The 13,680-nt window shown below is 38.1% G+C and overlaps 1 protein-coding gene across 1 annotated transcript; it reads right to left on the bottom strand.

The window, feature by feature from the left end:
• Positions 1-542: 542 nt before the first annotated feature.
• On the bottom strand, positions 543-11,903 carry IRAK1BP1 (interleukin 1 receptor associated kinase 1 binding protein 1). Its single transcript, XM_036318294.1, has 4 exons — positions 11,361-11,903; positions 6,425-6,490; positions 1,138-1,268; positions 543-1,034 (listed from the first exon to the last, which is right to left on the bottom strand). The coding sequence occupies exons 1-4, from the start codon at positions 11,673-11,675 to the stop codon at positions 764-766; spliced, it is 783 nt and encodes a 260-aa protein (XP_036174187.1). The 5' UTR covers positions 11,676-11,903; the 3' UTR covers positions 543-763.
• Between the last annotated feature and the right edge of the window lie 1,777 nt (positions 11,904-13,680).

Consider the following 13,680-nt stretch of genomic DNA (forward strand, 5'->3'; position numbering starts at 1 on the left):
TTAGACTAAACTTTAGGAAACTTAAAAATAGATAATATATTTCTGGTGAAAATTTAGCATCTGAATTGAAATGTGCTATAAGATATTCACTGAATTTTGAAGACTTAGTATAAAAGTAAATATAAAATACCTGTTAATTATTTTTAATATATTGATTACATAATAAAATGATAATATTTTGGATATACTTTGTTAAATAAAATATTAAAATTAGTTCCAACTGTTTTAAAAAAGTTTTAAAAATGTGTCTACTAGGGAATTTTAAATTACATATGTGGCTTGCATTATATTTGTATTGGAGAGTGCTGGCATAATCAAAGCAAAGAAGCTCTGATGAAGAGAGTCTGGTCCATATATTACCTTTTATTTCTAGTATCAAAATACTTTCATAATATACTTACTTATGCTTTTATCAAAAGTTATGTTTTGCTTTTCATTCTTTCTATTAATGTTAATGATTATGCTAATAACTGTGTCAATATTTCTTCTTATAGTAGAAATATAGAAGTTACTTACACATATACTAATATAAATTCAGTATATATAAGTGTGCACATATTTATTTCCAAAGAGTATTTCCCACAGTAAGATTTTCAAAATAGAAAGTAAACATAAGTATTCTGTGGAACTATATTTAAGGATTCACAGATTTTGGGGAGAAAACACTTTATATACTATACTATATATATATGCAAAAGTAAACATTATAAAAAGTATAAAAATAGACAAAAAGATATAAACACAATATATTTTGGTTGGAATTTCAGAGATGTCTTTTTTTCTTCTCTTTTCCCTTTACTTCAAAAGTTAAAAATACTTTTGAAGCAGCATGTATTGTTGCACTTTTGATTTTTTGTTGTACAGTTAATGAACTTGAGAGTTTGGATGACTGGTGATCATCTATTTGGCCTTCCCATTCTTTCGTTTCTTCTTCTTTGATTAATAAAGGTTTTCCTAGAGTTTGGCCAACAAGGTTACAGACTTCTTGAGCTTTGCGCCATGCATTCTCAACAGCAACAAGACAGGCTTGCCGTCTTAGAAATGAAATGCAGAGATTATTAATATGACATTCAATGAACTGTAACACTGAAGAGTTTTGTTTAATTAATTGATAATTTAAAGATGTGCTGAACTTACCGAAGATTTTCAACAGAACCTGGAGTATGATAGAACTGGGGTTGACTGATAACAACAGAGCTATCTAGTTTTTCAACAAGAAAGTTACAAATATTTTGCATTTTTCCAAATTCAGCAAATGTAATGCAGACCTGCAAATGAAATGACACTTGAAATTATTTTCATGCCTGATACATTATTTCAAAATTTTCTCTAAATTAGAGTTTAAAAAGTAAAGCCATGTTACACTGAGGTCATTTTACAGTATGTAACAGATATAAAAAGCCTAGCTGATACTTTTAACTAAATTATTTTGTTATTAAATTTATTTTTGCTTATGAATTTTATCTAATGTTAACTTGAATATTTAAAAATACATTTTAAACCAGTCAGGGACTTTTTATGAAAGAGAAATGGAGGTTTTCCCCCTTCAGCTTTATTATTTGGCTGAATTCTAACTCTGATAAATTTTTCATGACTCCTTAGTCGAATCTATGCTATTAACTTTCTGATTAGCAGTAATTACATGATAGTTCACTTCACTGCTGTCAGTGAGGTAGGTATGTTTCTTCTTCCAGTAGTTATTTTCAGATTTATATGTGGAAACATCTATTTCATTATGTCCCCTTTCTATAAATATGTGGGAGGAATCCCTATAGTTAGCAAGACAAAACTGTAGTCTTAAAAACCTTTTTAAGGAAGCAGACTAAACCTTTCTTTTAAGGAAAGTTTACACAAGCTTAATATGTAAAACAAAAAAGTACAGGTACTGGACAGAAAACAGGAGTAGCAAAGAGAGAGAGGGGTGACCTGACCTGCCGAGTCATCTTATACAAGCAGAACAGTTGCCTTTAATCATAAATGCTATCCAGTGAAGACTATGATCGGTCTGATTTCAGTTCTAAGTAAATAAGGTATTTTATAATCATTTTGTCAACTTATATTATTTTAAAAAGCTTACTGGGATTGTGATTGGGACTATAATGAAGCTACAGATATTTAAGGAAGAACTGGTATCTTAATGATACTGAGACTTCCAAGTCACTAACAAGGTGTGTTTCTCCATTAGTCAGGTCTTCTTTTATTTCTCATAGCAATGATTTGCAATTTCCAGTTATAGCTCTTTCACATTTTTAAAATCAGACTCATCCCTAGGTATTTTATATTTTTGCTGCTTATCAATTCTAATAGCTCTTTTGTAGGTTCCATCAGATTTTCTACATAGATGGTCATGTTATCCATGAATAAAGACAATTTTACTTCTCACTTTCTATTCTGGATGCCTTTTATTTCTTTTTCTTGCCTGACTGCTTTAGCCAGAAAATTTCAAGTACAATGTTGAATAGAAGTCATGAAAGTAGCTATGTTTGTCTTGTTCCTGATTTAGGCACAAGTATTTAGTGTTTTTTTCACCATTAAATATGTAGATTTTTCATAGATTTTTTTTTTATCAGTTTGAAGACGTTCCCTACTATTTTAGCTTGCTGAGAATTTTTATTAGGAATAGATAATGGATTTTTGTTAAATGCATTTTCTGCATCTATTGAGATGATCATATGGTGTTTCTTTTTTATTTTATTACTGTAGTAAATTAGATTGGCCTGTACTAGCTATATCAAAGTACAAAACAGATTGATATTATCATATAAATGCTTTCATATCTCTGGTCAAGAAGAATCCCCATTAGTTTAGCATTTCAGTAATAAAGTAGAAACTGAATTCCAAAATAGGTGAGATTTTAAGTGCTTTTAATAAATTCATCTCCTGGATAAATCAAATCTCGGCTATTGAAATGTTCTGCATATAAGCCTTCTGAATTATAATTGCTAACCTAAATTACCATAAAGTAACGGCCAAAATCCTCCCTAAAAGTATGTGTAGTTCTAATTTCCAAAAAAAGGCGGGCAGATAAAACTGAACAAACTAATTCTAGTGGGCAAGATTCTAGAACAGAGTATTTTAAAATTTAGTTTGTAAGAAATAAGAAAAGGAAAAAAAAAGATTTCTATCAAAGGAAAGAAAATACGGCCTTTGGTTCATTTTGATCCCTTGCCATAGGCCTCAGCACTGTGCATATTTTCTTTTCTCTTTGGCACTGACTGCCATAACCTATTTTTGTCTTCCCCCTCAAGTCTCCCTGGCTTCCTTGTTCCTGTCTCTGAAGAAATGCATACAGGGCTCCCTCCAGGTAGGCCTTTGTGAATAACAATATAAGGACACAAGAATTTAAGACTGAAATCTTGCAAGGTCCTTAGAATCATACATTCAAACTCTGATTACCAAGTTTCTTGATGAGACACTAAGTAGAAAACTCATCTGACTTCTAACTTTGCTTTTACTCTTGAGAGTGACATTCACCAACTCTATACTGTTCTTTTAATCTCTACCTTCTGAATCACTGCCAAATTATTTCTTTCCAAAGGCCAATATATTGAACATGTACATTTGAAATCATTAAGAACAAATGAAGATGTACTAAATTTGACTTTCTAGTTGGTAAATCACCAGAGAAATACCATAGCCATAGGGGGTTTTCATTTTACCTATATATTCATACAAGCCTTAGGATATAATGACATACAGTCTTCATGGCAACATTGTTGCTTACGGTCATAGTTGATTAATGCTACTCAGTATTTTAATTAATTACATAGATAGAACACTGATGATCAAGTCAGCAGTTGAGATAAAGCTGGCAGTACTAAAAATAACACGGCTTGATAAAATTGAGATTTAAAAACAATCCCAATAGGCTGGAAATATAGATCAAATCTACTGGATAAAATCATCCAGAGATAAGTGTAAAATCCTATAATTCATTTTAAAACAGCAATAACAAAGTGTAAGATAGAAGAAACATGATTTAAAAGCAGCATGTAAGAAAGACACTTTTTTTTTAGTTGTAACGGTTAACTAAAGGAGTTTCTCATACAAGAAATGGCCAAAGAAACTGGGGATCGCATCTCTAGAGAAGAAAAAAGTAGCATCAATATGATACTGAACTGCAAGTGTGTGCTTCAAGGAAGAAGAATTAGCGTTGCTTTGTTCTTGGAGAGGTATACTACTTATAAAAAAGGAGTACTAATAAGTCAATTCTGGTTTAATATCAGAAAATGTTGTATTTATTAGATGTCTGAAAATGGAATGGGCCTTTTATATTCATGCTTGTCTATGTATAAAGTATTCCACAACAAAAATTAAGAGTTAAAAAAAATCAGATGAGATAATGTATGGAAAACATCTGACAATGGAAAACATGCAATGAAAAGGAGAGGGGAAAACTGTCTGAGTGGTTATACTGCTTTTTCTATTCAAAAGACATTTACTCAGTCTTTTATATCCCAGGCTTTTAAAATCCCTTCTAACACTGAGATTATGTGGATATATGAACTACAAAGCCTATGTTTTTAATCCAAATCCCCTCCTTACACAAAACCACCATTCATCCACCTTTAAAGACGTCACTTAAAAAATTTCTAACTTTCCATCTTCTTATCTTTATAGCTAGAGGCCTGGTGCACGGATTTGTGCACCAGTGGGGTCCCTCGGCCTGGCCTGTGCCCTCTCGTAATCGGGGACCCCTCAGGGGATGTTGGACTGCCGGTTTCGGCCCGATCCCCGCAGGCCAGGCCAAGGGACCCCACTGATGCACGAATCTGTGCACCGGGCCTCTAGTATGCACATAAGATCTTTGGTTAATCTCTTCCCATCCTCCCCGCTCTCCACTTCCCTCTAAGATTCATCAGTTTATTCCATGTTTCCATGCCTGTGCGCTGAATGTCTGCCGCCTGGTGATCAGTGTGCATCATAGCTACCAGTTGAACAGTTGCTTAGGCTTTTATATCTATCTATATAAAAGGCTAATATGCAAAGTGTCCCCTCAGGAGTTTGACTGGGAGACCGAGTGTTTGATTGCTCACTGTGATGTGCGCTGACCACCAAGGGGTGGCATGGAATGAAGGAAGGCCCAGCTGGCAGCCGGCAGCTGGGGAAGGAAGGCCCCAGCTGGCAGCTGGAAGGCCCCAACGGCCCTGATTGCTGGCCTAGGGACCCCTACCTGTGCATGAAGTTCATGCACTGGGCCTCTAGTATATAGATAAGCAGCAGCAGCATGGTAGGTGGAAGGATAAAGAATCTTTAGAGTGCCTTTCAGGATGAAAGTTTCAGATATTACATGAAAAGTAATGTTCTACCATCTACTCTTAATGTATATATTTAACTGTCCATGAGAATCTTGGTATATGTAAGACATTAGGTATTACTTTTCACAACATCTGCATCCATAAAGCCACACATTGTTCTTTACCTTGTGATCCCACCAACCTGATTTCTGCTGACTGCTGAGGCTGACTTAAGGGCAAGCATGTACTAAATTGTGTGATATGAGTTCTGTGTACCAGGGGGCCCTATACAAAATATAATCAGATTCTCTCTTAGAAATTTGAGTACAAGATATTAAAAAGGTAAGTACAGCAGAAGGAAGATGAGCAGAGTTTAGCCAAGTTCTCATTTAGCCATGCCTTATAATAAAACAAGTAGCTCTAATGTACTTTCTGTACATTAAATAATAATTTACTTTCCGCTAATAAAATATTATCTGCCTGAAGGTATGGCTAGGTTATTTCTTGAGTATTTTCCACCTCTAAAGACAAAGATTCTCTGACTAGATAAGATTCCACTCTAACCCTGTTCTTGTTTCCTGTGGCAAGGCAGCAAGCATGCACCAAGCACATACCCCAGGATGTTTCTAATCAGAAACAGACAGCAGTCCTGTAACCTAATCACAACTATAACATACTCTGATTCATAAATTCTGATCATAAAATCTTTAAAGATCAGTAAAAAGTATACATAGTTGTAGGAAATAAATGTTATCATTGAGTATACAAAAATATTTTGTTCTTTCCACAACACAATAAAATTGCATTGTGAAACAAAAGAATGTTAAAAAAGTGTTTCAATCCTTTGTTATGACTTTATTAATTTGCTTTTTATCTAAAAAGAAATTTCTCTCTTGTAGTGTTTCCTGCTCACTATGTAATGATATTTTAAAGTTTTATTCAGGTGGTAATTACCTGCTACTTCCCCCTTGCTATTTTTATTGCATTTCAAAACAACTTCTCTTAAGTATATCTCATTACATTTATTTTAAAAGCTCACAGATATGTAACACCAAAAATGATTTTGAGAAAACCTTTTATCAATACCATGAGAAACATTTCTCCTGTACATTTCAGTTCAAGAACAAAAATAAATGTAAATTATTCACACAAAGTCATGCTGTTTTCAATTATTTGTAAGTACATACCTCTGCTTCCATGTGATAAGCATTTTCCACTCTTCTAAAATCCTTTGTCACCGTTACATTTTCTGCCTGAAACAGAAAGTACAAGGGTATGATTACTAAATGTCTGGCAACTAAATGGAATTACTCTAAAGTAATGTTAGAGTTTTTAAAATATTTAATATACAGCCTGGCCAGTTTGGTTCAGTGGTTGGGCACTGACCTATGTACCAGGAGGTCACTCTAACCTGTTCAATTCCCAGTCAGGGCATATGCCTGGGTTGCAGGTTCGTTCCCCAGTGTGGGGCATGCAGGAGGCAGCCAATCAATGATTCTCATCACTGATGTTTCTACTTTTCTCTTCCTCTCCCTGAAATCAGTAAAAAAATTTTTAAAAATATATATTTAATTTACAAATAATTTAATATAAATATACTGAATATTTATAGTATGCAACTTTGGGCAAGTTACTGAACTTTGTTGAGCCTTAGTTTCTGCATTTATAAAATTAGGTTAATACCAAGTATATATTACACAGAATTGTTTTGAGGATTTAATGATAAGTTATATATATATAGCACTTGACACAGAGAAGATACTAAGCAAATGTAAATGCCATGCTATTTTAATATAAAAGATGCTATGCTATGTAATATAAAAGTTTTCTAAAATATTGGACCCAGACCAGTTTTTGAAAATATTAATGCTTTATGAATCTCTGCATAAATTTCAGGTACACAATTTTGATAAAAATGTTAAATTTTTTATTTACTTTTCAAAATAGTTTTTAAAATTTAGTAAAATGAACTCTTTAGCTACTCTCATCTTTGGGGACAGGCATACCTTATGTTTTACAAAATTTTTGTATCCTTCAAAATATATGCTAAATAAATATAAAGATTATTATGCTCAATAATAATTTAATTGTATGTTCTTTTTAAATTTTATTGATTTTAGAGAGAGAGCAAGAAACATTGATTTGTTGTTCCACTTATTTATGCATTCATTGGTTGATTCTTGTGCCCTGACCAGGGATCAAATTAGAAACCTTGGTGTATGCAGATGACACTCTAACCTGAGCTACTTGGCTGGGATCTAATTATATGTTCTTTTGTAGGGGACCTACCTGCATCTGAATTTTAAGATATAAACTAAGTTTAAATAGTTTATATTATCCAGAAAAATTAGAAAAAACTTTAACCCAAAACTTTGAACTAAAGTTCAAATTATAGCTCTAATGCCTGTCATTCTCATGAAAATATTTATGCATTTTTATGATAAAGACTAGAGGCCCAGTGCATGAAAATTCATGCACAAGAAGGGGGGTCCCTCAGCCCAACCTGCCCCCTCTCACAGTCCAGGAGCCCTCAGGGGCAGGAGGCGACCTGGCCATCAGGGGAAGGCAACGCCCCCATCACACTTCTGCTGCTGTCACTGACGGCAGCGCAGGCCTCAGTCGGGCCCTGGTTACCTGAGCCTCAGGCGGCCCTGGGCGGCTGGGCAGCCGCCATCTGAGGCTTGCCTGTGCCTCCGGGTCGGCCCTCGGAGGCTGTCGGGCTGAGGGGACTAGGGGACTCCGGAGGCAGGCACACAGAGCGGCTGGACCCACCTGGGGACAGGACCGGCCTTGTCACGTGCCTGCTGCCCTGGCGGGGCCAAGGGGACTGGGCGCCACCATCTTGTGGCTGTGGGTGCTGCCATTTTTGAGGGTGGCGCAGTCAATTAGCATACTCCCTCCTTATTGGCTGTGGGTGCCACCATCTTTGTGATGGTGTGAGGGTCAATTAGCATATTCCCTCTTTATTAGGTAGGATAATTGCTGACTGTAGAAAACTTAGAATGCAGATAAATTTAAAATGAAACTGTACTGTATTTCTTGTGATCAGCTTTATTCACTTGATTAACATGAAACTTTTCTGTCACTTAATATTCTTTTATATTGGGGAAAAGGAGACATGTAAAACTTTAGACAATAAATAAATTTAAAAAAATATAAAAAAATATTCTTTTATAACATAAACATATCTTCTACCAAGACATTAAAGCAGCAATATACTCTAGTGGTTAAGAGCATGTGGTCAGAGTTCTTGGCTGGAGTCTAAACGCTGCCACTTCCTATCTGTGTGACTTGAATAAGCTAATGCCAATAACTACTGTGATCCTGGGAATTCTCATCTCTAAAGCAGCAACTAAACTGCCAGTCTCATATTATGGGAGTATCACATAAGATAACATCTGTAAAAGGTCTAGCAATAGTAAAAAGTTTTTTTATTATCAATAATATCCAAACTCCTCAGTATTGCACACAAGGCCTTCCTTGATGTTCTGTGTACAGCTTTCCTCTTCAGTCTTATCGCTTGATTCCCCTCCACTTTCCCTAGGCACTCCTGTGCCCTAGCCATAGGGAGCTGTGTATAGTGTTCTGAACACATACACTTGCTGCACTCTAGTGTGAAACTAGAATGCTTTCCTGCCAGCCACTGTTTAAGATCTGACATATGTCATTTCCATTATGAAAGCTTTCTGGAATTCCTCAAGTAAAACGAACATTCTTTTCTTACACTACTATATTGCATCATGTACATACTTTCATCACAACATCTACTATGTATTAGTCTATTCCGATCGTGTGACTCCTTCAGCACAATACTGAAATTTTACTCATTCTCCATTTCTGGCGCCTAGCAACATGTTTAAGGCCTCCATTACATGTTTATAGAAAAAAATACAGTTATGAAGCTTACAGCCTGTGAGAGGAACATACAAACCAGAAAACAAAGAATTACACATTACACTAAGTGCTGTTTTAAATTGAACAGTGGTAGGGAATGCCTAGTAAATGTCTGATGGTTGAATGAGTTCTGCTTAGAACTTTAAAATATTTTCCAAGAAAACCCTAAAAAATGAGGCTTATGCCTTCAGACATGAAGCTATGTGATCATGAAACTATATATGATCTGTAATATAGTTGAAGTCATTGTTTATGCTTCTCTCATATTTTTCTTTTATTCATTCAGAAACCATTTTCTGAGTATGCACTATGTGATATATATGAAGCATAACCCATGAATGCAAAGCAAACACGGGGCAAAATGATTTCTTCTCTACAGAGGTTTAGAATATGGAGGAGAGACGAGTAAAGCAACACATATAATACAGAATGATAAGTTTTATTACAAGTGGGGAGTGAAGTGTGGCATGACAGGGACTACTGTTAGGAAAATAAGGCCAAGGAGGTGAACTTGGGCTAGTCTTCGAAGAAAAAAAAATGGGAGTCAGCTAGTAGTCAACCAGGAGAGAAGGATGACAGGAAATGATAGAGTTAGGCTCTATCTATAAAGCAAAGGAGTTTGGAATATGAGGAGCCCTTTAAACGGGGGAGTGATGTTTATAAACCCAAGATTCCAAAGTTTAAAATAAATAAAGGCTTTGTGAAGACCCATTATAATTCGTCCTGCAAAGTAATATAAATTATTTTTTTTCATTACCTATTGAACAAATTACCTACATGACTGCTTTTCTCCATTAGCAGAAATAATTGGAAGATTACTCACCTTTGTATGTCTTGCTCTGAACACTGAATCTTAATATAATCTTAACTGTAACCTGGACATAGTAATTTATTTTGTTTTACATATTAGAAGTTACAGTCAGTGGGAATAATATACATTTTATGTAAGTAACTTAAGAATTAGGTTTTATTCAACAGGACTGCAGTACTGGCAGCAGTTTTTCTCGGAAAATATTTCTCTATATATTAAATACATTAAATTCATTTTATTCACATTATTTTAATTAGCATTTGCATTCTTCTAAACTGAAAAATCATTTAGAGACATTCTTTTACAACTGATTTTAAAAATAACTCTTTGTTTGTAAATGCAGTACAAGTATGTTTTCTCCTTAAAGTAAAAACTTGATTTTTCGGATGTGTCATTTCTAACAATAAACTGGAAGCACTTTCATAAACTCAGTGTTACCCTGGGTCAATCGCAACTATGGCCCTTAGGGTCCTAGTCTGTAAAACGAAAGAATTGAGAGAGTTGCCCCATTCATTCTATGGTTTCTGATTTTCTTTCATTCTAATTATCCTCCGCAGCCTGGCACTGTCGGAAGCAAGCTGTGTTTTGGTTTCAGGAATACAGGAGTTCAAATATCGCCTTGGCTGACGTTCAGAACATTACTTATTACTTAACCTCTTTAAATCTGGAAAATGAGGATATTAAAACCTGCCTAATGAGGCTGTTGTATGGATTAAACAAGGCTCCTTCATTTTTTTATTCTGTTCTTAAAAATAGGCTTAAGGTTAGATTTAGTGATTTCATTGACACCTGGTAAATAGGGGTATTTTATATAGGCGGCATCTACAATACAACAGCTTAATTTTTTAAAACTGAAAAATTTGGAGAAAACCTTTGAGTCTTCAAGGACCCCCTCTCCCCACCCCCATTCCTGTTTGCCCAAAATACTGAAGGGCCTTTCCATGCGAAGCTTTCCGGGGCTGGGAGGAGGAAGCAGGTCATGCTTTCCACTTGCCAATTCCAAGGTGCCGCATCAGAACAAAAAACGATTCGGGTACAGCACACTACTTAGGCAAGCACTGGCATCTAATGTTTCAAGTTTGACAGCTCATCATTACGAGGGTAAAAACCAAACTACGGCAGCAAATATCGCCATGTAAAAAAAAAAAAAAAAAAAAAAAAAAAAAAAAACCCTACTCAATTTGCATTCTCTCATTTTGGAAGTCACCGCAGCCAGTAATCACCTTCCTCAAGAAGGATGGGCTGAGGATTCACGCTGCCAGGTCCTGGCGCCTGTGATCCCGCTGCGACAAAGACGCCTCGGATGCTCGAGCCCCTCCACCCCTCCACCCCCGCTCCAGCCGCCATGGGGACCAGACCCTCTGCCATCTGTTTCTGCGCCCCGGCTTCGGACCCCTCCTCCCGCGCAGAGCTCTCACCTGCAGACCCTGCTGCTGGAGGCTCTGCGTGATGTAGTCCAGGCGGCGGCAGACGCTCTTCTTGGCCTCGGCCGCCGCCTCCTTGGTGCTGCTCACCCGCACGGCGACCTGCGCCCGGTCCGGACTCGCAGACACCTCCGCGGCGCCGCTCACGTGCACCTCGCGGGCCGAGGTCTGGGCCTGCGCCGAGGAGAGCGGGTGGCGGGGGATGGGCAGCGTTTCTCCGCCCGAGACCAGATTGTTCTCCCGGCTCCGGTCCGCCCAGGGAACCAGTTCCACGAACATCCGAGTCCGAGAAGCTTGTGGCAACGACATAGTGATGGCGGCTGGGTCACCATAGCAACTCGGAGCGGAAGGCGGCCGAAGCGGCCACAGCGCGCCAGGGCTTCCCTGTGCGCGGCGCAAAGGCTGCCGGGAAGGGCCGGGCGGCGCGGGAGCTTTTGAGCGGGAGCTGCGCTGAGTGGAGAGTTTTGCCGCATGTTCCTTACACGGTGTGGCCGAACGGCTCGTCCTAGTGTTTAACAGCTTCACCACGTGGCCCTCGAAAGTCGTAGTGCGCTTTCTCCGCGGCCTTCTTCTCGCGGAGGCCCGCCGCCCCGCGCCCGCCGCCCTCGCCCGCCTCTCGCGGGCGAACCTCGGAGGAAGTTCCCGCACGGCCCGCGCAGCCCGGCGGGACTCCCGGCTCTTCCCCGTGTCTCTCCGTCGCGGTCTGATTGTCAGCCGCGTCCTCTCCGACTTAGCCGCGGTGCGCGAGGGGTGGCCGTGGGCAGGGACTGCTCATTGCCACTGTGATTTGGGGAGTTGGAGTCCTCGAATCTCATTCTCATCGTCTCAAAAGCCACGTTGATAAGACGATTCCCGTTTGCAATGTGGCGGGCAAGGGCTTGCACATGCAAAGCCGAGAGGAGCAGCGGACAGCTGACTGTAGGGCAGCCGAAGCTGCGGCAGGTGCCGAGCCGCTCGCGCTCTCCCGAGGGCCCTGGAGCCGTAGCCTTAGACGCGGACGGACCGCGGACCGGACGGAGCGGGCTGGGCGGCACCCCGGTGCGCGCCACGTGGACACTGCCGGCCTGAACGACTTAGATCTTATTTATCCCCTTTTCTCGAGAGAACAACACAACCCTCAGCCCACTGATCACCATTCGGTAGGTTTTCTTCTTACCACTCAGTACGTAAAAACATCTAGTCCTCCTGTCCCGGAGGAGAAAAAATTTTTTTTAATAACTTTTTTTTTTTTAAGGACAACTATTCTCACAAAAGGAGCCTGAAAAAGCCTACTGCCCATCCTCAAGTAGTTTCTTCACTACTTTTCTTTCCTAGTAAGATAATGCAGCTAAACCAGGTGGTACTCCCTTCTCCTTTATTGGCCTATCATTTGGTTAATTTTGTCTCTGTTTATTTTGATGTTTGTCATTACTTAAAAACAATTATATGATAGTATTCTAATTTAAAAACGTGAAAAACTTCCCCCATATTTTTAATAACCTGAGAGAAAATAATGTTTCTTGAACTTGATGGAAAATTCATTTTTCCTAATGATAAGTATAGAAAAATAATCTCCAAAGAGAATTATTGAATTAACGGATGCCATAAGTAAAAAGCAGAAGTTTTAAATGCATGTAAGTATTTAGGAAATGATAACTTCAAATAAATGGGAAGATGAATAAGGGATACATGGATAATTGGTTAGCTATATGAAAAAAGAATTGTTCTATCTTACATCATATAATGAAAATAAAATTCAGAGGAGACATAAAAATTGGAATAAAATATAGGTGAATATAAATATCATTCTGGGACTAGGAAGGACTTTCTAAGCACAGTTTCAAATGAAGCAACCGTAGGAAAGGTATGAAAGTTTTGACTAGACTAAAAAAAAAAAAAAATTCAGTATACACATCAAAACAAAAAGGGGGCCCTGGCCAGCCTGGCCTTGACCTATGAACCTGGAGGTCATGGTTGGATTCTGATGAGGGCACACTAGGGGGGTGGGGGGGGTGTTGGCGGGCTCCATCCTCACCGTGGGGTGTGCAGGAGGCAGCCAATCAATGATTCTCTCTCATCATTGATGTTTCTATCTTCTCTCTCCCTCTCCCTTCCTCTCTGAAATCAGTAAAAAATATATTGTAAAAAAAGGTGAGAGGGGAAAATGAATTGGGAACAATATTTGTAAATTAAAAATATTTGTAAAATAATTATTTTATACAAAAGGCCAATAGCCTAATGTTTAGAGAGCTCTTTTCTTTTCAGAAGAAAATAAAAGAAAAATGGATAATGAACAAAGGCACACTGTAACAAAATACCACAAATGGCTTAACAG

Source organism: Myotis myotis, unplaced genomic scaffold (genome assembly GCF_014108235.1).
Source record: "Myotis myotis isolate mMyoMyo1 unplaced genomic scaffold, mMyoMyo1.p scaffold_m19_p_7, whole genome shotgun sequence".
Lineage (NCBI taxonomy): Eukaryota > Metazoa > Chordata > Mammalia > Chiroptera > Vespertilionidae > Myotis > Myotis myotis.

Bases quoted from the DNA above. Each gene is read 5' to 3' on its own strand.
- IRAK1BP1 (XM_036318294.1), bottom strand. From the start codon at position 11,675: ATGTCGTTGCCACAAGCTTCTCGGACTCGGATGTTCGTGGAACTGGTT. The intron at 6,491-11,360 runs GTGAGAGCTCTG...TTTCTGTTTCAG, and splicing joins TCCAGCAGCAGGGTCTGCAG to GCAGAAAATGTAACGGTGAC. The intron at 1,269-6,424 runs GTATGTACTTAC...TTTCATTTGCAG, and splicing joins CTTATCACATGGAAGCAGAG to GTCTGCATTACATTTGCTGA.